Source organism: Penicillium chermesinum, assembly GCF_028974085.1.
Source record: "Penicillium chermesinum strain IBT 19713 chromosome Unknown utg000007l:1.0-2695246.0:1.0-2697696.0, whole genome shotgun sequence".
Classification (NCBI taxonomy): Eukaryota; Fungi; Ascomycota; class Eurotiomycetes; order Eurotiales; family Aspergillaceae; genus Penicillium; species Penicillium chermesinum.
In genome coordinates this window covers 29,011-53,116 of record NW_026695317.1, presented here as the reverse complement: position 1 = coordinate 53,116, position 24,106 = coordinate 29,011, and the positions used below count along the sequence as shown (strand labels likewise).

The window sequence follows — 24,106 nt, the reverse complement described above, 5'->3', positions numbered from 1 at the left end:
GTTAATTGTATATAAAGAAGCCTGTCAAACTCCAGCACGGCAAGACACTCATAACATGGTACATCGTCACCCAGACTTCTACACACCTCCAAACCATCCGATTGGACCAGAATGCCCCCGTCACCATCCCTCCAAGGAAAAGTCTTCGCCCTCACCGGCGCCGCGTCAGGGATCGGGCGCGCAACAGCCCTCTTACTCGCCCGCCACGGGGCCCTACTCTCCTTAGCGGACGTCGACAAGGCCACATTAGCAAAAGCCCACGACGACGTCCTACAAGAATACTGCAATGTCAACCACGTCAACAGTGAATCAATTTCCAGCTCGCCGATCTTCACCAGGACACTGGACGTGCGGTCACAAAAGGAATGCAGCTCCTGGATAGAAGCCACCGTCGCACATTTCGGACAGTCTCTTGCCGGCGCCGCGAACCTGGCCGGAGTCTTTGGCCCCAATATTGGGCGTGAGACCGGCGCCGTTCGCAACCTCGACGATACCGAGTTCGACTGGGTCATGGATGTCAACGTCAAGGGTACTCTGAACTGCCTTCGGGCCGAGCTGGCACACATGCAGACGGCGGACGGGGCCGGTCGGCCCGGGGGATCTATTGTCAATGCTGCGAGTGTGGCTGGGATTGTTGGCGGCGCACACAATGGGCCGTACGTGGCCAGTAAGCATGCGGTTATTGGGCTTACGCGGACGGCGGTTAAGGAAGAAGGGAGCAGAGGAATCCGGCTGAATGCTATCGCGCCGGGGATCATCGCCACGTCGATGATCCAGCAGATTGAACAGGCTGTGGGTCGGATGGAGCTATTTGGGGAGGGCGATCCAGGGGCTCTGGGACGTAAGGGTGAGGCTAGCGAGGTGGCCGAGGTGATCCTTTTTTTGCTCAGTCCGCAGAGCAGCTTCGTCAATGGCACGGTGATTCCTGTGGATGGGGGGTGGATGTGCTAGATGGATGTGGATGGCTATCTATTATTTAAGTGAGGGCTAGTAGAGTAGATAAATTGAGAGTTTATCTACGGCGTTCTTGTACGTGTCGTTCATGACCGTGATGTGTTTCAGAACTATAAACCTGGGATCTCTTCTCTGTTCAAGCAAGAAGCATCGCAAAACGTCCAAACTCCTCGTCTTCCAACAGCAAGTCCATCTCCTCCTCAAACAAATTCAAGACAAACTCCACCCCCCCATGCTCTGTCTTGGGTAGAACAAAACTGATCCGCGTAAAGCGATTGAAGGCCCCCATCGGTGTGCGTAAGGCCTCCGGCCTCCCCCATTTCCAAACAAGCGACTTCCATAGCTTAGACTATCTGTCGGATACATGAGCAACGGTGCCATCAGCATATCCGTGCTATCGAGACTGGAATTCCGCAGAGAAAGCTGCTGGAAATCCGGCACCCTGCGCGCCAGGGCATACGCGTCGAGCAAACTGGCCGTATGGATCTTGTTTGCGCGGTCCCGGATGGTGCGCGCCACCACTCCCAGAGGGGTTTCATGCGCGATCAAGCGGATGACTGGCATGAAGACTTGGTTGATCACCGTGAGGTTTCCCAGGTAGGGGGTCGGCAGCGCGCGCGAGAAGTCGAACCGGCCGTCCACGGTCATATCAAGGCGCGCCACAGCCTCAGGGTTGCAAATATTGCCTTTCGGGCGGTCGGACTTTCGTTGCACTCCACCTGCCATCGCCCGTGCTCTCAGGCTACAGCGCCATATTAGAGCGCAAATGGCGTCGGATCCAGAGATCCCCGAGTGCCCTCCTCCTTCTGCGGAGTCTGCGAACGCAGCCAGGGATTCTTTCTGCAGAGCAATAAATTTCTCCGACGGTACATAGAAGATAGCTGATCGTGCTACTCTCGCAAGCTGTGCTTGTTGCGCTTCTTTACCTCCATCACCATTCTCGCAGCCGTTCGTCTCCTTTGCGTCGGATTCCGCCGACTCCCCGACACCCGGGGGGTCAAGACCAAGCAACCGCCAAGCTTCCGGGTCCATACTATGAACTGTGTCTCCCCCTGTCTTCCATTTTCCCAGATGCGCTGCAGCACCCCGCGGTCCGAGCTTTCAGGTCCCGGCGGCACCACCGGCGACGATGAGCCCCCGTCCATCTGCAGGGCACAGCAATGATCAGCCCAGAGTTTGAGAACAGCAACCGCGGCAGCTCCATCGCCCGCCGAATGGTACATGCCCGAGGTAAGGATGCATCCCCCAGGAATGAAGTTCGCCTGCGCGACGAATACCTCCGGACCGGTATTGATATCTGGCATAAACGGCGCCCAGATCAGCTCGCTGTCCTCAAAGACGTCCGTGGGAAACGCGAGCTCCTTCAATTCCTCGTAGCTCATGGATGACTCCAGCTGGTGGAACTTGAGCTGGTACGGCCGAGGCCCGTCGATGTCGACTGCGCCGTGCCTGATTTCACGCTGTGAGGGGCGCCAGCCAGGCGCGGAGGGTGACTGCGGCCATACCCGGCCGGATACCCAGGGTAACTGAACGAAAGTTCGATGAAGGGCTTCATGAAGCACGTCGAATGCCTGCGAAGGGTCGACGCCCGGTCGTAAGGGGAGATAGGAGAGCGAACAGGAGTAGTTACCGGGCGGCGCATGGTCCAGGGGCGTGAGGGGAATTTTTGCAGAGATGAATCCCATTGTTAGAAGTACGAGACTGTAAACCCTTTGTTCCAGCGGTGAAGGGCACGGGTATAACTTATTCAACACTACTCCGATGATTGATCTTGATATCTCGGGCAAGACGCCCGAGCTCGGCCCGGCTCCTAACGGTGGCCGTAACCCTAATTAACCACGAGCCGTAATATCTGTCGAGGAGTCTCTACCTGTAGAAAGGTGATAGTGCAAATTTATTTGTTAACGGATTAGTAGAGATATGGCCTCGTAGCCCGGGGCCTCTGGGGACAAAATCTCCAGGAGTGAGTCTTTGCAGCTTACAGTAGAAGAGAGTGTACATTGTCTTTCTGAATTTATAACCCTTATTTCGGAGTAGATCTCGTCCTAGAAGGAGTTTCCACTAGTTGCTATCACAAATCATTACCATTGGGTAACTGGTCGTCTCTACTACAAGGATGCACGCTTATTCGACTCTTTGTTCTTCCCGTTGGCAAGATTCCCATTCATGTGCCGCCTTCTTTCAGCTTCCAGAAACTCTGGTATCATGCCTCGCCAGTCCCGGGGTCGGTATGGAGCGAACATCTCGCTCCAAAAATTGGACTTCCGGCTCGTGCGAAGCCCAAGGTCCCGGGCTAGCGTGTCCACGTACTAGGATGATGGATATCAGCGACGACATGGCCTAGGGAAAAGTGGGAACGAATACCTACCGCAAGATAGTCGTAAATTGAATACGAATGCCGGCGCCCTTGCTCGAGATATCTACTCGCGACGAAGTCAGAAACACGTCTCCAACGTCTGATGATGCGGGAGGTGAGAAGAAAAGTACCTTCGACGAGTCCACGCGCACCACAGAGCCACTTCTTTCTCCATTGTATTCTGATCTGGGAGCTCTAGTCTTCCCAGTCAGGAATGCCACGCCCCACAGCGCCTGCATCTCCGCTACAAGGGGCGTGTAGACACTATGGATCTGCCCAGGAAAGAAGACAGATCGGTCTCCTTTGGCCGCCATGCGCGGGGAGATGAGACGTCGGTAAAGTCGCCAGGGCCTGGAATGCGAAGAACTGGTTCTGGTTTCCGGGGCATTTTTCGCCAGGAATGGCAGTATTTCACACACGATCCGGTCTGCTTCGACATCCAGCTTGGTCCACTTCTCGCTCCTATCAGCCGTGGATGGAAGCCCCCACTCCTCGCGGGTCTTCTTATTGAACAGGCCCAGGTTGTCGGTCCAGCCCGTGCACAGGATGACCTGGTCGGTTTCTAGCGTCTGCTTGCTTTTCAAATGTACTTGGTTGCCGTTGAAAAACCCTGCAATTTCTGTTCGATGAACCGTTACTTGGCCGGAGTGGAATACCTTCCAGAAATCAGGGGCTGAGGCGAGCCCGAGCCCAGAGTTCGCCCAAAAGATCCTGCCGCTCACGTTAGGATCACGTCGCTAGACACCGGTGCAAACATCAAGATTAGGTACACTTACCCATAACCGCTCGGGATCGGTCTGAGCTTCTCTGCATTAGGGGATTTGTGGTATCCGGCTTGCCACTCGGCGATAAAGGCAACGAGCCTCCAGAATATCTTGGTCAGGAAGTTCCCGGGGGCTGTTTTCTGCAAGAACCGGTACCATATCCCAGAAGTGTTGAGGATCGCTGGGCTGAAGGACGCCAGAGCGCGAGTTCCCATGACATCGACGGTGTTAAGCAATCCTGCCAGTCGCGGCGGCATGATTGCCAGGGGCTAGAAGGGAAAAACGCCATCTACTTAGCAGATGCGCAGGATAGTGGTCTCTGAATCGACTTACCCCCGAGCCATCTTCACGAATGATCCATTCCACTTGCTTCCCCGCCTTCAGCAAGAGAAAGACCGTATCATAGGCAGACTTTGCTGCACCTAGAACGGTAGCACGCTGGACTTCAGGGCCCGTCAAGGATTCCAGTTGAGGGCCTATCTGTGATGAGTGGATGATTGGCTTGACGAAACCCTCATTTGGAAACTCAGGGATATAGGGACCACTAGTGACGCCCGTCGCCACGATAAGTTTCGTCCCCGAGACCTGACACTGAGACGTCTTACTCCTGTCATCGAGTTGGAGAGTCCATTTCTCTCCGTTCTTCCGTGCGTCAGTAACCGTAGTGCGCAACCGTATATGACGGACAAGATTGTATTCCTCTGCAAAAGAATGGAGATAATCGTGGATTGTCTTTCCTGAGATATATCGGTCCTCGGTAAGGCCTTCCTTCCTCATCGGATAAAAGCTGTACTCGAATAAGCCGTGGCCAACTTGGGCGAACAAATTCGGGTAGATGCGCTCTGAGTTCCAGACGCCGCCAATGGAGTCACCGTCGTCGAGAATGAGGAACTTGCTCTTGGGAGCTAGCTGGAGGTATGTGTAGGCGGCAATAAGCCCGTACCATCCTGCACCAATGATCAAAAGATCATAATCGTTTTGGTGCTGCATGTTTGATTGTGCGGTTGTATAAGATCGAATGGAGATGTAAACACGACCACGTATCCCCCTATCGCGAGAGAGGCATGGCAAGAACTTTACTATGTCTACTGTGTACAATTTGCGGCTCGGCAATTCGAGAATACTTCCTTGACTGCGTTTAATGCTGCATGGCTTCGGACCGGCACGCCGAGTGGTTACCGTGATGGGTTCGGCAAATTTCGTCCGATGATAATCTCACCACGCAGGCTCGTGTTTGAACACTTGAACAGAGATGACGGTATTCCTTTATCTTCTATGGAATTGGTCACGCTTCAGCTCATCATTGGTACTGTGTTTCATGTACCTGTTCGCTAGAAAGATGAATCGCCACGGGGCCAATACTCGAGCGCTGGAAGCCAGTTTCCTAATTCTAAGTGCCATGGGATTTACACTCCTCTGGCCAATGATGATGTATAATGGCACATTGGTATCACTTCTGAAGGCAGCTTGGGGAGGTGCTTTCCCTGATGGACGCCCACTGCGGACGACCTACACTGGGGTTTTCCCCCTTGACTATCCCTGTCGATCTTAGTAGCCTTCTTCAATGACCAAGTCAATGGAACTAATGATGGTGCATGGCTGCTCATGCTTGACCTGCTGGCGACATTACAAATTGCGAGCCTGTGGACTCTATGCGAAGCGAACCGGAAGGTTCAGAGTCGCTCACTCCTAAGACTGTAAGAAAAATGAGATAGTGGCATGAGGAGAGATGAAGCAAACTGACATCTCTAGATTCGTTCTCTGGCCACTTCTGTGGAATATGTTTGGCGCGGCTGTCATTCTTCCGATTTATTTCTATGTTCTTATACGTTCTACCGACCCAAAGGGCACAGCTGCTGTATTTTCAACGCCCCATTCGCAATACCTCCTGCCAACAGCGACAGCCACGGCTATAGTCCCAGCTTTGGTAATGCTCTTCGGGTATAAATTCGCAACCGACTCTGTTCTTCACGGCATCATCGCTAGCTTTCAAGTTTCCCCTCTGGCCCTGCTGGCATCGGGGAAGATTTTGTCGAAAATCACAAGCAAAGACTCCGCCGTTGCCCTGAAGAGCGACAGTAATGAGAAGGGCGTGCTCTTCACATATCTCTCCGGAGCTATTCTCAGCGCAGGTGCGCATTTATACACATTGTTCGTTACGCTGCATTCTCCCAAAGACGCGGTGAACTTCAGGGCCACTTTCATCCCATCGCCGTTCAGTGTGATTGCAGGAAGCAAAAGCAACATCCACAATGGGGCATTGCTCTTCTTACAGTATGACTGGTTGGTGGTAAACCTGACATGTGCTCTGTGGAGTTTTCATTTGGGAATCGCGCATCAATTGTTTGCGACTAGACGAGAAATCTCTCTGGGGGTATTGCTATTAGCAACGGTGCTCATAGGACCGGGGGCATCTGTGTCTTGCGTATTGTGGCTTCGAGAAAACCATTTGCAAGCCCGTTATAAAAAGATGAATAGTCTATAGTTATTTGGAACAAAATCAAGTTGAGTCCCTCACCTACGATCGATTGGTGTCTATTTATCCGTAGATCTGAAGGATAAACAGGTGCCAGAGAAATCATGGAAGTATTAGGGCCGAGGTTTGTTATATTCAATGTAAGGAGGACATGGGCGAACGGTGTCCATTTACGAAGAGCCCTCCATTTCTACCATGTTCCCGGCGAACTATGGGCTTTCTGAGTTGTCGCATAAAACTAGGCCGTGCTAGGAAGACCCTGCAGCTTGCTTCTTGTTAATGGGGTCGTGGATGACTCTCCCATCCACACCAGGCACAGCTATCACGCAGTATGCGCCCTTATCTCGAGGCGATCCACAGGTCATGCAACCTAGAATGCTCATTGAGTTCAATCAGCAGGATAATCTGCCTATGCTGACGTGAGATGACGCCGATTGAGCCTTGTCATTGCAAACTATGCTCGGACCGAGCGCGCAACTAAGTGTCGGCCTGAGAACCGGGCACACCGGGCAGAAGCACCCGGAAGGAGGAGAAATAATCCACATCTATTATCATTGTAGTCCATAAGCACCAATGGAGAACAGGTCCGAAGCTCTTCGGCTTTGGTAGTGACCTATGCTGCTATATTTGGTCCGGGCGTCAGGAACTGGTGATTCCAGCGCCGCAGGCTCGATGCAAACCCATAGACACTAAATATCGAGGTAACACTGAAGTTGCAGCTCGTTCATTTACTATACCTTTCAAGATTTTCATCATGCCTTCCCTCTTACGACGCCCCTCTTCCTTGGCCAGCGCTTCCAGTGAAGAGAGTGACTGGCTGAATGAACATGCGATTGTTAGCGACAAGGAGTACAATGCCATTTACTTCGATGGATACGCGGAGAAGCCTATCAGCGAGCAATTGGAGCCTATAGCCGTTGTTGGAATGGGTAATGTCAACTTTCCCCCTGAAGCCAGGTTCAATTTGATACTAACCCTGACGGAGTAGGATGTCGACTCCCAGGGAACGTCTCTTCTCCCGCCCAGTTCTGGGATATGATGATCAACAAAGGGACAGGACGAACAGCCAAAGTTCCAGCTTCCCGATTCAACATCGACGCTCATCTTCACCCAAATAATGAACGCCCAGGATCATTTAATGCCCCTGGCGGATATTTTCTGGACAGCAGCCTCCAGGAATTCGACCCTGTCGTTTTCAACATCTCACCCGTGGAGGCGATGTGGATGGACCCTCAGCAGCGGAAACTCCTCGAGGTGGTCTACGAAGCATTCGAGTCTGGTGGTGTTTCTCTTAATAAGATTGCAAATACCAAGACCGGAGTCTTCGTTGGCAGTTTCACCAGTGACTTCCAGCAGATGTCGTTCAAAGAGCCCGACTTTCGTCACAGCTATGCAGCCACGGGGGTCGACCCCGGCATCATTTCCAATCGTATCAGCCATGTTTTCAATATCTCCGGACCGAGTATGACTGTGAATACCGCGTGTTCATCGTCGGTATATGCGATGCATAATGCGTGCAATGCACTGCGCAACAATGAGTGCAACGGGGCGGTGGTTGGAGGAACCAACTTGATCCTGACCGTCGACCAGCATATGAACACAGCCAAGCTAGGAGTCCTGTCACCCGATTCGACCTGTCACACGTTTGACGCGTCGGCCAATGGCTACGGGAGAGCCGAGGGTGTAGGCGCAGTCTACCTCAAACGTCTCAGTGATGCGGTCCGGGATGGCGACCCGATCCGAGGTGTGCTGCGATCTTCAGCTGTGAACAACAACGGAAAGGTTCCTGGGGTCGGCATCACTCATCCAAACCTGGAGGGACAGGTACAGGTAATTCGTCACGCCTACGAACGTGGTGGTGACTTGGACCCGCGTCTTACAGGATACTTCGAATGCCACGGAACCGGCACTGCGATTGGCGACCCTCTGGAGGTGCATGCAGTCTCTCAAGCGATGAACAAGAAGGGCCCCCCAGGGAATGGATTCCCCACTACTGATCGGGGCTGTTAAGACCAACATCGGCCACAGTGAGGCTGCGAGCGGTCTCTCGGCCATAATCAAAGCAGTCCTGACCGTAGAAGCCGGCATCATCCCGCCCACTCGAGGCGTCGAGAACCCCTAACCCAAACAGTGAGTTTTCCCTGATCCCTCTCCCCAGAGCACTTGAACTGATTCGTTTAATCAGTCGACTGGGAGAACTGGCACGTCAAGGTACCTAGTATGCCCCAGCCTTTCCCAACCCACCTTCCTGTCCGACGAGTCAGTGTCAATAGCTTCGGATACGGCGGAACCAACGGCCATTTCATTGTCGAGGGCGCAGACTCACTGGTCCCTGGATACTCCCATGGCCGGAAAAAGACTAAGCCAACTGAGCGAGGCGTTTTCCACCAAAAGCGGCCCTACCTGCTGCCCTTTTCTGCACACGACAAACCCACGCTGATGCGCAATATCGAGGCGTATGCAAAGGTGTTAGACGATTACAATATCGTCGATTTGTCATATACCCTGGCCAATCGGCGATCCAAGTTAGCGAGCCGCGGCTTCGTCGTCACTTGTCCCAACGAGACTACAAAAGCTTTCGGAGAGGTAGCCCAGTCTTTTGTTTTCGCGGACAAGAAGAAAACTCCCGCTTTGGGATTCGTTTTCACAGGTCAAGGTGCCCAATGGGCACGCATGGGATGCGAGCTCATGTTGTACTATCCGAGCTTTCTGCGGACAATTCGCAAACTCGACCAAGTTCTTGGGGATCTCTCCAACGGCCCCGAATGGACCTTGGAGGATGTCTTGCATGAAGATTCCTCAGAATCTCGCATCGATGAGGTTGAATTTTCTCAACCCCTGTGCACCGCTATTCAGATGGCGTTGGTTGACTTATTGGATTCTTGGGGGGTCAAGCCAGCGGTAAATACAGACTAGGGTTTTCACACGCTGCTAGATATTGACTGATGCATTCAATAGATTACAGTGGGCCATTCCTCGGGAGAGATCGCTGCCGCGTATGCGGCTGGTTTGGTTGGCTTCAATGAGGCCATCATCGCGGCTTACTTCCGCGGCAAGGCCGTCAAGGATATCGACACCGATGGAGCCATGATGGCTGTAGGACTCGGCGCTGAAGCTGTCCAGTCATATCTTTCTGGATACGAGGGAAAAGTGGTGGTGGCATGTCATAATTCCCCAGCACTCGTCACATTGAGTGGAGATGCGGCTGCCATTGGTGCTGTGAAGGGCAAGCTGGACGCGGACAGCGTCTTTGCACGAGTCGTCAAGACGGGTGGAAAGGCATACCACTCGTTTCATATGAAGCCAGCCTCCGCAGTTTACCGCAAGCTCATGCACGAGGCAGCTTCCGAGGTTGAAGCAGGAAGTCGCAAGTCCACCAGGGCCGTGATGGTCTCCTCGGTCACGAATACCCCTCTGGATCCCACACAGCCGCTGAATGCGGACTACTGGTGCGCGAACCTGATGAGTCCCGTCAAATTAAACCAGGCAGTTCATACCATCGGATCCAATGCGCAATACAAGGTCGACGTTCTCGTTGAGATCGGACCTCACTCCGCGCTCAAGGGCCCCATCAACCAGATATGCCGGACGGAGAAATTCGACAAGATCGACTACCTCCCTACGATGCAACGCGGAGGAAACTCGGCGATCCAGCTATTAAACCTGGCCGGTCAGCTCTTCCTAAGGAACTTCCCCCTGTACTATGATCGAGTCACTGCAATTGAGCAGATCTCCCCGACTGGCAAGGTCCAACTGAAGAAGGGCAAATTACTGGTCGACCTGCCGCCGTATCAATGGAACTACCCGAAAGACCTCTGGGCAGAGCCGCGACAATCGACAGAGCATCGGGCTCCCAAACATCCTCGACACGACGTGCTAGGTACTCGTATCCCAGGAGGCTCGAAAACCGAACCCACGTGGAGGAACTGTCTGCGGATTGTGGATCTGCCATGGCTAAAGCACCATTCGCTTGGCGGCGAGGCAGTATTCCCCGCTGCTGGCTACTTCAGCATTGCCATGGAAGCTCTTACCCAGGTAAATGAGGACAGTTCCAGTCCGATAGAGATAGCAGGATTTACTCTTCGGGACGTTTCGATAAAAGCGGCCCTCGTGGTTCCCGACGATGACGACGGGATTGAGACCCTGTTCGCTCTTCAGCCGAGTGTCTATTCGGATGACGCGGGGCGCGCCTGGTGGGACTTCAATGTGTCGTCGTGCTCGCGAGATGGCCACTGGAACAGCCATATGACCGGCACCGTTGGCGTCAATCCATGTGCTGCTAGACAACCCCCGCGACATGTCCCGACCTTCACCCAGCGAGCCACAGGAAAGGCGTGGAACCAGGCGCTGAAAACCGTCGGCTTCGACTATGGACCCTCCTTTCAAGACATGCAGAGCATTCGCACAGACGGAAAAAGCTACCAAGCAGCCGCATCGACCGTGGTGAAACGGAGCTCCGGTATAGTTGAAGGTGAATCTCGTTACGTTTTGCATCCGGCGTGTATGGATTCATGTCTTCAGCTCATCATTGTTTCGATCTACGCTGGTCGCATTCAGGACATGACATGTGGTGCCGTACCCATACAAGTAGACGAGGTCTCAGTTTGGTAAGTCTTGTATAGTTTTGGTTCATTGCTACCAGACTCTTAGGATCAGAGCTAACGCGTTTGTTGCACCAGGCTACCCTCCCAAACCCAGGAGGAAAAAAGTGACGCACAGGCTTATGCTTGGACCGACGAGAGAGGATTTCGATCTTTCGTCTCGGGAACACAGCTGGTGGGAAGTGATGGCCAACTTCTCTTGTCTATCAAAGGAATGCGTTGCGTTTCCTACGAGGCCGCGGTGCCACAGAGGCGTGGGTCTGAGATCAAAGAGCAGCCGTTCATGCAAATGACTTGGGACATCGACATCGACGCACTCACGGAATCAAGTCCAATTAAGGATCTCAGCACCAGTGACTTGGTGGCACTGGCTGCTTTCAAAAAGCCGGGTCTCAAGGTACTCGATCTGGCGGCCCAGGACCCAGTTTCAATCAGCAAAACCAGCGATTTGATCAACTATACGGCCACGACAGCCACTGATGCCCAAGTTGACGTGCTCAAACAAGCCATTTCTGGTTATCAGCGAGCAAGTGTTCTAAAAGTCGATCCTGCGATGGAGCTTGAGCTACAGGGTTTGAAAGGCAACGAGTTTGATCTTGTCATTTTGGGAACTCCAACGGAAGGCTCCAAGCTTGAGTGGCTACTGGCACCCGGCGGTCGAGTCATTGGAAACTCCGATAAGTGCTTGTCCTTGAATGAACGCTTCCAGGTGATGAGGTTGATGAATGGCGTTGCCATCGCCACACCCAAACAAGCGCAGAATGGTGCTGCCCTTAGCCACGGCAACGGTACCACTGGTGATTCAACAATTACCATTGTCTATCGCGACAACATCACTGATATTCCCGGAGAGCTTCTTCAAGCCCTTAAGCCACTGGGATCGTGTCAACTCGTTGCACTAGCCGATGTACAAATTGCGCCGGGCGAGCACGTAGTGATAACCTGCGACCTTGAAGGACCCTTCTTGTCGACACTCCAGGAAAACGAGCTGTCTCGCTTGCAGGAAAGTCTCACCAATGCCTGTTCCGTTCTTTGGGTGACGGTGGGAGGGTTGATCAATGGTACGATGCCAGAACAAGCCATGGCCTCCGGACTCGCGCGCTCCGTGACTTCGGAGATGGCATCGCTCGACTTGACGACTCTCGATTTGGACCTGAGTAACACATCTCTGAACTGTGCTGTCCATGAAATCGTCCGAGCTGTGGAACGGCAGATCACCCACGCGGGCGGAAAGGAATCAGAATACTGCGTCGCGAACGACCGGGTGCACATAAGTCGAGTGGTGGCGAATGATACGCTCAATCATCATTACGGGCCCCAGAGCTCAATCGTGCAGTCTGTGCCTTTCAAACAGTCTGACAAACTGGTGGGAATGCCGCAAGCCTCGAAGTTGGTTTTCACTTATGATGTCCGGGCCGACCAGACTGTTGGGCCTGATGAAGTCCAGGTTCGAGTGGCCTTGAGCGACCTAAACAAAGAAGATGTCTTGGTTCGCAACGGTACCGATCCACTAACAACATTTTCCCATGAAATTTACGGAGAAGTCACCCAGAAAGGATCGAACGTCAAGGAGCTCGAAGTTGGTGACTACGTCGTTGGATTCAGTCACGACAGGCTGGCCAGCTTCCAGACCGTCCATGCGGGCATGGTCCAGAAAGCCAACGCGGGCGACGTACCGGAGGAGCTGGTGACGTTGCCAATGGCATATGCAACCGCCTTACACGGTCTTGACACTTTGGCGAAGGTGGGACTCAACGAGGTAGTCCTCATTCTCCACGGCAGCGGTAATTGTGGTGCCGCGGCCATCGCACTCAGCAAACACATGGGCGCCAGAACGTACGTGGCGGTTCCAACGAGCACGGAGGGAGCGACTGTCGCAGCACTATTTGATCTGCCGCTGGACCATATCATCTTTGATGTTGACAACAACCTTATGTCAACATTGAAGCAACGTACCGGTGGGGTAGCGGCGGATGTGGTCTTCAGCTCAGCTTATGTTTCACCCACTGTTGCCCACGAATGCTGGAGAGATCTCGCGACGTTTGGTCGATTCATCGAGATCGGCCGCAAGAAGAGCCTGAAGCGCAGCGCTTTGGATACGGTCCCCTTGGCCCGAGGCGCGAGCTATATGGCATTTGACATTATTGAGCTATACCACCAGAAGCCGCAACTCCTATCCGCGTATCTGCGCCAAACCCTTTCACTCTACCGACAAAACGCAATTTCGCTGATCTCTCCCATCGAAAAGCGGAACATTACCGAATACGACCATGCAGTGGCAGCTTTCAGCGACGACTTTGCTGCTAAGAAGACGGTGATCGAATATGCGGAGTCGGATGGCCTGATCGACGTTCAACCTCGTCGGATGCAAATACGCTTCCGGCCTGACGCGACATATTTCTTAGTCGGCTGTCTTGGAGGTCTGGGTCGCAGTTTGACTTCCTGGATGGTTCAGCGCGGCGCTCATCGGTTCGCATTTCTGTCACGATCGGGTACTGACAAGGCGGACGCTGCGGATTTAGTCCGTGCCCTCGAAGGAATGGGCGTAACCTGCCAGGTCATTCGAGGAGATGTTACAAACAAGGAAAACGTTCAAGCGGCGATCCAGAGCATTCCGGCCAGCCACCCTGTCCGCGGCGTGGTTCATGCCGCCATGGTGCTTCGCGTAAGTAGACCTATGCCTTGTGTCTTTATCAAGTGGATCACTAATTTTTACTTTTAGGATGGTCTCTTTCATTCCATGTCCCATGACAGTTGGAAAACTTCAATCGGCCCCAAGGTCACGGGAGCGATTAACTTGCACGAGGTGCTGGCGAACACGGACCTGGATTTCTTCCTCTGCACCAGCTCGACCTCGGGTATCCTGGGAACTCCTGGTCAAGCCAATTACGCAGCAGGAAACAGCTTCCTGGACTCTCTTTGCCGGCATCGCGTGTTGAGAGGGCAGCCAGGATCGTCTCTGGTGCTTCCCATGGTCCAGAACGTTGGGGTTGTGGCAGAGAACCCCGAGATTGAGGCCGCGCTGCGTCGCAAGGGTATCTACGGAATCTATGAGACACACTTGCTGGAGGCGATCGAGGCGGCAGTCTTGACGCAAAGTAGCACCCATCCGGCCGATCATCTCATCGTCGGTTTGGATCCCAGCAAGCTGAGCGAGTCGCTGTCGAGCAACGACGTCACTGACAGTTTCTGGACCGAAGACGCGCGATTCAAAGGTATCATGGCGGCAGTCAATGCAAACGCATCAGCCAATCATGGGGGCGCAGAAGATACAATCCTTAACGCGATCAAGCGAGCGGGCTCACCGGACGAGGCTCGGGGCATGGTCACAGAACACTTCACCACCAGGCTCGCTCGGCTACTTCTCCTCGAATCCGATGTATTCGAGCCTGACACGATCCCTATCGTCGATTACGGGCTGGACAGTATGATCGGAGCCGAGTTGCGCAACTGGATCTTCAAGGAATACGACCTGAATATTCCTTTTCAGCAGCTGTTAAGTCCGAGTCTCACAATCACCAAATTTGCGGGCGTTGTCTGCGAAAACCAAGGACTGGCCTGACGGGGACATGCCAGAACACAAGGGATGATGGCATGGTAGGGTTAAAGCAAAGCAGATGTACCTAGAAGAGATTGCGGCAGCGGCCTCTGCCATACCATAGCATATAGCCGTCGAAATGGTAATTAATGGATACCCGGGAGATGGTGTTGATTCTTAGTTCTGAATGATACAAAGAAGTTGCAATGCTTGCAGAGGTTTGTATGATGTGCATTGGTTTGCCAAGACCTTCAGTAAATATTTTTAAAAACTTATTATTACTTCAGTTTTATACTATTTAATTAGAAATAAATACTATATATTAGAATTAATTATATTTGAACCCTAATTTATAAAGTAATGGTAACAGTAATTATCAAAGTATAGTTAAAATCTATACGGAGATGAGGCATCTCCATGCCCTAAACATAATATATACATTCACACGTTGACTGAATTCTATCGAGGTAATATTTGGAAATATTCTAACATTCGTGTAGACGACGTCTTCAATTTCGAGCAACGTATTGACTATATATTGACTATCTAGAGTACAAAACTGATTGCTTCTCTATTCCACGGTCTCATCTCTCCGCCACACAAACAGTACCGCCGCACCCCCAGGGCCCAGCAGGGCAACACACACAACCATCTCCAGCGCTCTCCAGAGCAACGCTGCCTTCGTCTGCACCCTCATCCCACCTTCCTGTGTTATCTTCAGAACCCACACCCACAACGCTGCGTACCCAACTAACTGGTCCCACTGCATGAAGTTCAACACTCCAGCACCAATACTTTCTAACAGCAAGTTCCTGGGAAATAGCAAGGTCTGTGGTGCCAGCGCCTCCCGAGCGGACGCCACAAAGAGAGAGGGGAACACTACGGTGCTCAACGAAGTCACGACCGTCCCGATGTGGACGATAGCGCTGCCGATGACAGCGAAGAGATAAACCGGTCGGGCCGCGTGCAAGTAGATCTTGGATGACCTTTCTGCCGCGGGCTCCGGGGAGATGTTGTAGATGTGGCCTCCACACCAGCTCAATAAGCTGTGAATCAACCCAACCCACACGGGAAACGGCGTCCATAGGGCGATGGTGGCTTGTTGGGCCGGGTACGAGACCACGTTTGGAGACGGGAGGCCCAGCATGATGCTTGGGACGACGTACCCCAGAACCATCGACCACGGGAGATACCGCAGTTGACGTGCGGCAGGGGCTCGCACGTTATGGTTGGCCTCGAGATGGAGAGCAAAGTAGATCGGGCCAATGCAGGCCAAAGTGAAGTTCTGCATCGCTAGGGCCCAGAGCGTCGCTCTAGAGAAACATCAAGTCAATCATTCTGTGTACTATACCTGGGTATACTCGCCTTGGAGATGCAGGAGCCCACATCACTGATTACTTACTTGGCGACCATGTGTCTCTCTCCCCTGCGGAACCCCTCCACCCACACCAGGGTCCAGATGCCCACAAGCTGCCCAAGGAAGTATATCCCGCTCATACTGGTCGCTGGGTGACTGCCATCGACCGCTTCCCAGAAGAAGAGCACCATGATGGTGCACCAGTAGTCGATTGGGGCGATGCCGGTGAATCGCAGACGCAAGGGCTCATGGGTGCCAGGGATGCAGGGGACCGCTGCGCCCCGGATATGGAGCATGCGGCCCAAGGTGCCGTTGCTTAAGGATGCGCCCCATGTTATGTAGAAGGCGAATGCAGAGAGGCCGAGGAGGGCCGGCACAACACGCGAGGTGCCCATTGCAGCAGGTCGTTCGGTGCAAGGTGAAAATGCCCGATGGAGAGCTCTTACCAGACACACGACTATTATATTCAAGAATGTACTAGCGTCCGGTGTAATTTGGGTATAACACTCCATTATTGGCTTCAGGTCCTTCGGGGTAATCTTGAAGCTAATGGGATTTTTGCCCCGGCACAATATCAATCGGCCCGAACGACCGAGCTTCAGTTCACCTGCGGAGATGATGAGCTACTAGCCAACGTTTGCCGTGATAATTGGATCATCTCGATAAAAAGTTGAGTCAACTTAGATAAGCGTAGGCAATTGCAAAGAAGATTCTATGTTTATCCATCCGCTGGTGAATATTGTTGGATAGAATACCGTTAGACCTACCGGGCTACCACCATCCAGCTGGTGTTTTCTGGTCGAAGGATCGAAACATGCTAACAAATATTGATTGTAGCTATATATGCCTAGGGTATAAACTTTAAGTTGATGGTTTGGCATATATTCTCTTGACATTCTTTGTTGTTTAAGCAGTCTGTGAACCTATGTATTGGAGAGGGAGGAACGCGCGGTGGCAGCCATGAAACTGGCGTATCGACGGAAGCAGGACAAACCACCCACCAGAGCTAAAAAGTCCGTGGTGAGAGTCGTAGCGATGCATTGATGGCAGATAGCAAAGCGAAACTCATATCAAGCAGGGGGTTCACTTCTTCATTCTGTCGGGGATGTGTAGAAGCTAAGTCTAATGCTATGAGCGAGACAAGCCTATTTTTGTTAAGCACCAAGGCAGAACTTCGTCTTTAGGAAATACCAAGGTCAAATTGCAATCCCCCACTACAGTAAATATATATAGGTGCGTGTGTGTAGATGGTTATATCTTTGACTGGGAGCGTAGCGATGGAAAAGCAATAGACACAACCGCGGGTTGGAAGATCCAAAAAATACGCCTTGACCTTTTACTGGTTAATATGTATATTTGCAGCAGAGGGAATCGGATGGCTAAGATATAAGTTAAAGCATTTGATACGATATTTTAAAGTGCACCTGAGTGCTAAGTTGAGATCAAATTATCTAGTCTGACTGACGAACAGAATATATAATTGCTGAGCGAGTTTGCTCGAAGCAGGGCAGAGACGTTATCAAGGCATATTTCCGTAAAGAGACAATGACCTATGATTCCAAGGCCCATTCTAGTACTGTTTACAGGGCAGGAATGAGCATCCTCTTCGCGTATCGTCCAGATACCAAGAAGACATCCTGCCAGTGTCTGCTCCTATTTCTTCCCACTCAGTTTAATTTCCACCAAGAATAGACTCGGCGATTTTCTCGGCAAACATGTCTAGGAGAGCGATATGTTAGTAGTGAAAGCTTACAAAAGGATGCCGCTAGCAAACTCACAGACAGACGACATGGGATGGCCAGGAGGACAGAACGGAAAGGCGCTGGCATCAACCACGCGAAGACCGGTAACACCGTGCACGCGAGCTCGCGAGTCCACAACGGCCGAGGTATCCTTCTTAGGTCCCATTTTGCCTGGATGGAGCAAGGGAAGTGTCAGTCTCAACTCTACTTTCGGCTCTGTTGCACCGCCAGATAACAATTCGATAAGCAGCTTTAGTACTCACAGGTGGATGTCCCGTGGAAGATCATGTTCATATCCTTTCGCATCCACTCGAGGATCTCCTTCTTGCCGGTGAGCTGGGGGCCAGGCGAAAGCTCGCCCAGGAGGACGGCAGGATCCCAATTTGAGGCAACCTCGCGGAGACGCAAGAATGCGGCGTAGGCTTGCTCGACATCCTCATCCTCTTGCAGCCAGTTGGGGCTGATGAGGGAGGGTCGAGGATACTGTTGCTGGAGATGGTCATGTTGCCGCGCGACTTGGTGGAGAGGAGGACTGCGGCGAAGGTGAGGAGGTTGTCGTTCGGACCGATAGAGCTCACCACGGGGCCGTTCTCAAGGGGCAGAATCTCGACGTCAGGCCAGTCTGAGGCATATGTATCCAGGTAGGCCCGAGTGGATTTGCTGAAGTTGGCCCAGTAGGATGCGGGGAACTTCTCAAAGGCTGGATATGGATTGTCAGCGTCCCGCAGAAATGTGTAAGGCACTACGTAGTGTGAAGAGGACTCTTACCTATGCCCTGGCCTGTGCCGATGCCGGACAGAGGGCCCGATTGATGGTTGATATACTCGGACAAGGCAGATGCGACGCTCTCGGGATTTCCTGCCTGTAACTGGGTATTCGTAGTGACATTGACTGCTAAGACCGTGCCCACCACCGGTTGGTCCTGTCAAAAGGGTCAGTGGCCGCCCAATGATGTGATTATTGGCGATATTCATACGCACATGTTCATTCTGGCCGACGCCGGGCAGATCGGCGACAACATCGATGCCGAATTGCTGCAGCTTCTCAGAAGGTCCGACACCTGACAGCATCAACAGCTGAGGCGAATGCCACTGATGAACATCAATTAGATGATCTTTGACGATGAGTATACGATTCAACCATGGAAAGACTCACCACTCCCGCCGAAAGGATAATTTCTTTAGTCGCATTCAGATGGAACTTGAAGTCTGACGTGGCAATGTTGCTCTGCACCTCAACTCCTGTGGCTTTCTTCTTATTGTCGAACAAGATCTTCGTTGTCAGGGCGTTGGGGTAGATCTTAATACTAGAGCCCCGCGCAGCCGCCTGGAGGAACGAGGATTCGGAGGTATCGCGAGTGGCGTAACGGGGGGTCGACTGTCGCTGTCGCCGTTCCGTATCCGATCAGCTTACCGCTGTTGAACCCCTTTATGGGGCTCAGGCCTGACTTGGCAAGTGCCTCACTAAGAGATGGTCCATATGGGCCTTGATAGTTGCCATAGGACACGTGGAGAGGCCCGCCTTTGTCGCTGAATGCCGATGGGTCATAGGTAATGTTGAGAGACGGGTCAATTTTGGTGAAGTCCGGAGGTGTAAAGTGCACGCTCTTCTTAAATGCTGGATAAACATTGTCCCAGGCCCAGAAGTTGTCGCCAACTTCTTTCGCCCATTGATCCATGCTTCCTTCCGAGGGTCTAATGAAAAGAGCAATGTCAACATTGGCCAGACGAATAGCAGGAATCAATCTTCCTTCTTACCGTTGATAGCCCATGTAGTTTGCCGCGGAGCTGATGTCAGAACATTGTTAGCCATTGATTTCGTTAATCCTGGCATTCTCTGTATTTGAACACTCTCTCACCTGCCGCCAAATGTCTGGCCTCCAGCGTAAAAGATTTCCCGGTTATCGTAACCCTTTTGGGGCACCGTGGTCAGACCCCATGTTGTCGGTGTGGTAGCAGAACCAAGGGGAAATGAGATCGTGTTGATATAATTGTATCCAGGCACTTGAGTACGGTTGCCGTCGAGGATTTCGTAAAAACTTCCTGCCTCGAGGACAGCAACAGTATAGTTGGCCGGGTTGAGCGCTAGCCGAGCTGCAATCGTGTTTCCAGCATTACCACCTCCAACAACCTAACCGTCCATGGGTCAGCAATCATGAAGCAGCCTAAAACAATCACTTGCATAGCAGGAACTGCGGACTCACAATGTAGTCATAAGTTTCATTGTAGCCAGGCCTGCCAAACGAATTACCGTAGATGTGTGTAACGCCTTGCGCATCGACAAAGACGCCAACCGTGTCCTGTTGTGTGTCGGACACCGCTTGCACGGTGGCCAAGATGGCCGCAGTCCAAGCCCACAATCGAACCTGCATGGTGACAGTGATAAACAAGCTAGGTTTTGCAGCTAGCAAGCGCACTCAGGCAATACCTAGATTCTCTTCGAAGTGGCTGTTTGGAGTCTTCTTTATTTCATTTATTAAATTATTCCCTTTATAATCTAAGATTAGTCGGGCCGAGTAGATTGAGGCTGTGAATGCCCAGGTCCTGCATACAAGATTAAGTCTTCCAACACAGCCGGACATGGCAATACATTGTTGAACGAGCAAATCAACATCTGTTCATGCACTGTCTACTGCCCCTGATTTTCCATGTGGGGTGTACCTAATTATCGACTACAACGATTGAGATCCTGTCTAGCTGCGATATGCATGGGGCTGTGTAGTGTTGGCCCCTGCGATGCCGCCAATCGGTCCGAATTGCCCAAGCACGGCCCGAGCCGCCCGCCATTTTCTGACCAGTTAAACTGTTGCAGTTTTCGGACTCCAGGGCTGAGAAATTTAGCGGATCTTACAGTGCCCTATCAACATCTACCTCCGATTATTGGGCAGATGCAAGGTCCAATTAGGGTATACTAATCCTCTGATGCGCTGTAAGCTAGGAGGTAAGAACCATGTGCCATATCAAAATCGTGGAGCTGCCGGAAGGCCCCATGTAGTACTTCTAGTGCTCATAGTGCAGGATTTCTCAAATCCCTTTAGCAGCCATTGCTCCCGTCGTATGCTCTTTGCGCCACCAAACACAACGCCATCACCAAATCCTCCGCCTCCACCACTCTGTCCGTCTTTCTATTTTTGCTTATTTCGTTAGGTCCAGCCATACGAGAGCAATGACTGCGCCATCGCAAGGGCGCCACCCAACCGGGACTGCTACCAGCCTTGCCGCCCTCTACGCTCCACAAATCAAAGGGAAGATCATTCTGACGACAGGGGTCTCGCCTTCTGGATTGGGGGCTGCCTTCGTCAAGGTAATTGCAAAATGGGAGCCTTCCGTGCTTATCCTGGCGGGTCGCAACGCGTCCAAGGTCCAGGCCACTGCGAAAGGCCTAGTTGAAGAGGGGTCACTCTCACCTAGCCAGGTGCGAACGCTCGAAGTGGACTTGGCATCACTTGGCGCGGTTCGGGCGGCTGCGACAACAATAAACAACTGGAAGGATATTCCATCCATTGATATCCTGGTAAACAACGCAGGAATCATGGCGGTGGAGCATGCAGTGTCTCCAGACGGCTACGAATCTCAGCTGGCGACCAATCATCTCGGTCCATTTCTCTTTACGAACTTGATCATGGGTAAGGTTCTAGCTTCCGCTGCGCCTCGTATCGTTATGGTCAGCAGTGATGGCCACCGGCTCTGCCCATTCCGGTTCCACGACTACAACTTCCGAGTAAGTTGACCCCACAAATCCCACATCAGTCGTTAACGAGGACAGGACGGCGAGACGTATAACCGGTGGCAGGCTTATGGCCAATCCAAGTCAGCCAATATGCTCATGGCCCTCTCGCTGGCGCAGAAACTGGGATTGAGGCACAACCTTCTGGCCTTCAGCCTGCATCCGGGCGTCATCAACACCGCTCTAGGCGACCACTTGGATTGGAACACGGCGTTCCCTGCACTGCGTTCGTTTCCCCAACAAATCCACCCTATCAGGTAAATCTCAAGGGCTCATTGGCGGATGTAGTGGAGATCGATCGATTCTTTGGGAACCCACAAGCGTGGATGACGTCCTTTCCCTTCGTCTCGCCGGATCAAGGGGCCGCCACGCACGTCTTTGCTGCGTTTGATCCAGATATTTCAGGTCAGATTATATGTTATTTGTAGGTCGATAATGTGGCTAATATCAGTAGAACACAACGGCGCGTACCTTCAGGACTGTCACATCGCAGACCCATGGACGGAGACAGTCAAGCCCTGGGCGACAAGTGCGGTAGAGGCGGAGAAGCTGTGGAAGATGAGCGAGCAGCTTGTTGGTCAGAAGTTTGACTATTGAAAGGTGGAGCGTGAGTCTAAGTTAATTACCTTATTGAAGAAACTATACTTTCCTAAATTATTGATCTTAAGCGTGCGAGATATAGAAACGATCTATATCTTTACGCCCACGTAAGCCCGAGGTACCGTCGCGTAAAAGTCGTTTAGTAACTCATCATATTAGGCTCGGCTAGATATATATATATATTAAATAAAGCATTCTTACTATATGGTCAAAATTTTAATAAAAGACAAGTACAGTATTTGGAAGGGAACTATAAAGAGACGTTTGAATTGAGATCTGATATACTTGAACCTTATTTTGGGACTGGGCGCCTATCCATGGGCCCTTCCCTGGGTTTGGCCCGGGATGTCTGGCCCGTAGTCCAACCAGGCCCATTGCGGAGGCCTAGGTTCCGCCTTGTGATCAATCATTTGCTCGGACAATGCAGAATTAACATCGTAACACTCCTGAAAAAACCTCCGAATCTTTTCCGTCCGCTCGTGCACCTGTCCCTCGCATGTATGAAGCACCCCCTCCAGCGCCTCCGTACGCGGCATATCATTCATCATCCCCTCCCAGGCAGCCCAGTTCCTTGTCTCCGCCATATCATGCACCTCACGCACCCGCATCTCTAAAGTCTCGAGCACCCCCATCCAGTTCGCGTCCGCCGCAGCACCCTGGCCCATTCGACCAGGGGTCTTGCGCACCCACGCCAGATACTCCGCCACCACGGAGCCGATTCCTGCGATCTCCGCCTGCGTGGAGAACGCTGCGGTCGCGAAGCCGGTGAAGCTCGATAGCATGCGCTGCCGCTCTTGGTGATGCGGGTCGTCGTGCTCCGGGGCTGTCTGGGGGAGAGAACTTAATGGGGGCAAGTAGGAGGAGCCGGGCGCGGAATTCAGGGCGCGTATCTCGCGCAGTGGGGGGATGTGGGAGTGAGATGTTGAACTGCGTCTTGGTGCTGTGGTGGGTGAAGGAAGAGGAGGAGGAGGAGGGAGAGGCGCGTCCACGGAGAAGGGCAGGGAGTCGGATTGCGGGCCTACGTGCTGAAGGCGCGGGTTATGAGGGACATAAGAATGGAAGAAGCTCGAGTTGGTGGGGTCTGGCCCTAAGAGCGGGTCCCCACTGCTTCGGGGCGACGGGAGGCACGGATCGAGACAGTTGGCGTATTCGAGGCTCATGGCGGATTCGGGCATGGGAGGGGTGAGGTGGGGGCTGCCCTTGAGCATCTGCTGTTGTCGAAGCAACGAGGTTTCCGTCATATCTAGACAGGAAAGGCTGGTCAGTCCTGAGTCGAAACGGATGAGTTGAAAAGGACACTTGCCCAATCGGGCTCTCAGGCTTTCGATGGTTTGTAGCAAGTCAGCTTTGGTGGGACAGCTGGTTGGCGTGTAGACACAGGTCTCGCCTGCACGCAGGCATCGTTGGCACGACGGTTGCTGGCCATCGCAGCGTACTTTGCGGTCTCTGCACAGCTTGCACGCGATTCGTCGGGAGCTATTCGTGGTTTCGCCTGTCATTATTCTTTGCGATCGTCTGTCCGTGGTAGGTGCTGGTTAAATAGGAGCATGGCGTATCCCCCTATGAGTGATAGGCCGGCACCCTGTGAGCGATAGGCCGGCCCCCTGTGAGTGATAGGCCGGCCCCCTGTGGGTTATAGACCCCCGGTAGGTTATACGCCCACCTGCAGGCGATGAACGAGTTGTGGCGACCAGCCAATGGTTCTAGGAGATGGATTCCCAGTAGGATCGCACTATTTAGATCGAGACACGTGGCATACGGTTTGACATTCCTGATATCCGTGCCCTTCGCTACGCTGCAACCTCCCCACTCGCTTCCGCTCGTGGCTGTCGAAGCCGCTACTATAATCTCAAACGTGTCAATGGTAGCCTAGCACTATCTGAACGGAGCGACAGTGGCGCGTGTATTCGAGATACTAAGCTGGAGAGAGGAAGAAGAAAGAAGAATAAACTCTAAAGCAGCAGCCTAAATAGCCTCCAATCTTCGTCCGGC

The 24,106-nt window shown here is 52.6% G+C and overlaps 9 protein-coding genes across 9 annotated transcripts; 3 read left to right on the top strand and 6 right to left on the bottom strand.

The window, feature by feature from the left end:
- Positions 1-111: 111 nt before the first annotated feature.
- On the top strand, positions 112-951 carry N7468_008711 (SDR family NAD(P)-dependent oxidoreductase; the record flags this gene model as incomplete). Its single annotated transcript, XM_058478007.1, has 1 exon — positions 112-951. The coding sequence occupies one exon, from the start codon at positions 112-114 to the stop codon at positions 949-951; it is 840 nt and encodes a 279-aa protein (XP_058326337.1).
- Positions 952-1,164: 213 nt separating this feature from the next.
- On the bottom strand, positions 1,165-1,680 carry N7468_008710 (uncharacterized protein; the record flags this gene model as incomplete). The annotated part of the gene is made up of 1 exon (XM_058478006.1): positions 1,165-1,680. One exon carries the CDS (start codon positions 1,678-1,680, stop codon positions 1,165-1,167), a length of 516 nt encoding a protein of 171 aa, XP_058326336.1.
- A 164-nt stretch (positions 1,681-1,844) lies between these two features.
- On the bottom strand, positions 1,845-2,639 carry N7468_008709 (uncharacterized protein; the record flags this gene model as incomplete). Its single annotated transcript, XM_058478005.1, has 1 exon — positions 1,845-2,639. One exon carries the CDS (start codon positions 2,637-2,639, stop codon positions 1,845-1,847), a length of 795 nt encoding a protein of 264 aa, XP_058326335.1.
- A 679-nt stretch (positions 2,640-3,318) lies between these two features.
- Positions 3,319-5,064, bottom strand: N7468_008708 (uncharacterized protein; the record flags this gene model as incomplete). Its single annotated transcript, XM_058478004.1, has 3 exons — positions 3,319-4,021; positions 4,087-4,343; positions 4,408-5,064. The coding sequence occupies 3 exons, from the start codon at positions 5,062-5,064 to the stop codon at positions 3,319-3,321; spliced, it is 1,617 nt and encodes a 538-aa protein (XP_058326334.1).
- A 2,240-nt stretch (positions 5,065-7,304) lies between these two features.
- On the top strand, positions 7,305-14,713 carry N7468_008707 (type I polyketide synthase; the record flags this gene model as incomplete). The annotated part of the gene is made up of 7 exons (XM_058478003.1): positions 7,305-7,479; positions 7,539-8,482; positions 8,629-8,680; positions 8,736-9,451; positions 9,509-11,157; positions 11,230-13,816; positions 13,874-14,713. The coding sequence occupies 7 exons, from the start codon at positions 7,305-7,307 to the stop codon at positions 14,711-14,713; spliced, it is 6,963 nt and encodes a 2,320-aa protein (XP_058326333.1).
- A 547-nt stretch (positions 14,714-15,260) lies between these two features.
- On the bottom strand, positions 15,261-16,441 carry N7468_008706 (uncharacterized protein; the record flags this gene model as incomplete). The annotated part of the gene is made up of 2 exons (XM_058478002.1): positions 15,261-16,002; positions 16,092-16,441. The coding sequence occupies 2 exons, from the start codon at positions 16,439-16,441 to the stop codon at positions 15,261-15,263; spliced, it is 1,092 nt and encodes a 363-aa protein (XP_058326332.1).
- Positions 16,442-17,718: 1,277 nt separating this feature from the next.
- Positions 17,719-20,159, bottom strand: N7468_008705 (GMC family oxidoreductase; the record flags this gene model as incomplete). Its single annotated transcript, XM_058478001.1, has 11 exons — positions 17,719-17,765; positions 17,825-17,959; positions 18,052-18,277; positions 18,322-18,488; positions 18,557-18,710; positions 18,769-18,879; positions 18,944-19,114; positions 19,167-19,482; positions 19,546-19,575; positions 19,647-19,918; positions 19,992-20,159. The coding sequence occupies 11 exons, from the start codon at positions 20,157-20,159 to the stop codon at positions 17,719-17,721; spliced, it is 1,797 nt and encodes a 598-aa protein (XP_058326331.1).
- A 794-nt stretch (positions 20,160-20,953) lies between these two features.
- N7468_008704 (uncharacterized protein) lies at positions 20,954-22,111 on the top strand (the record flags this gene model as incomplete). The annotated part of the gene is made up of 4 exons (XM_058478000.1): positions 20,954-21,508; positions 21,554-21,740; positions 21,803-21,919; positions 21,969-22,111. The coding sequence occupies 4 exons, from the start codon at positions 20,954-20,956 to the stop codon at positions 22,109-22,111; spliced, it is 1,002 nt and encodes a 333-aa protein (XP_058326330.1).
- A 314-nt stretch (positions 22,112-22,425) lies between these two features.
- N7468_008703 (Zn(II)2Cys6 transcription factor domain-containing protein) lies at positions 22,426-23,613 on the bottom strand (the record flags this gene model as incomplete). The annotated part of the gene is made up of 1 exon (XM_058477999.1): positions 22,426-23,613. One exon carries the CDS (start codon positions 23,611-23,613, stop codon positions 22,426-22,428), a length of 1,188 nt encoding a protein of 395 aa, XP_058326329.1.
- Positions 23,614-24,106: the final 493 nt, after the last annotated feature.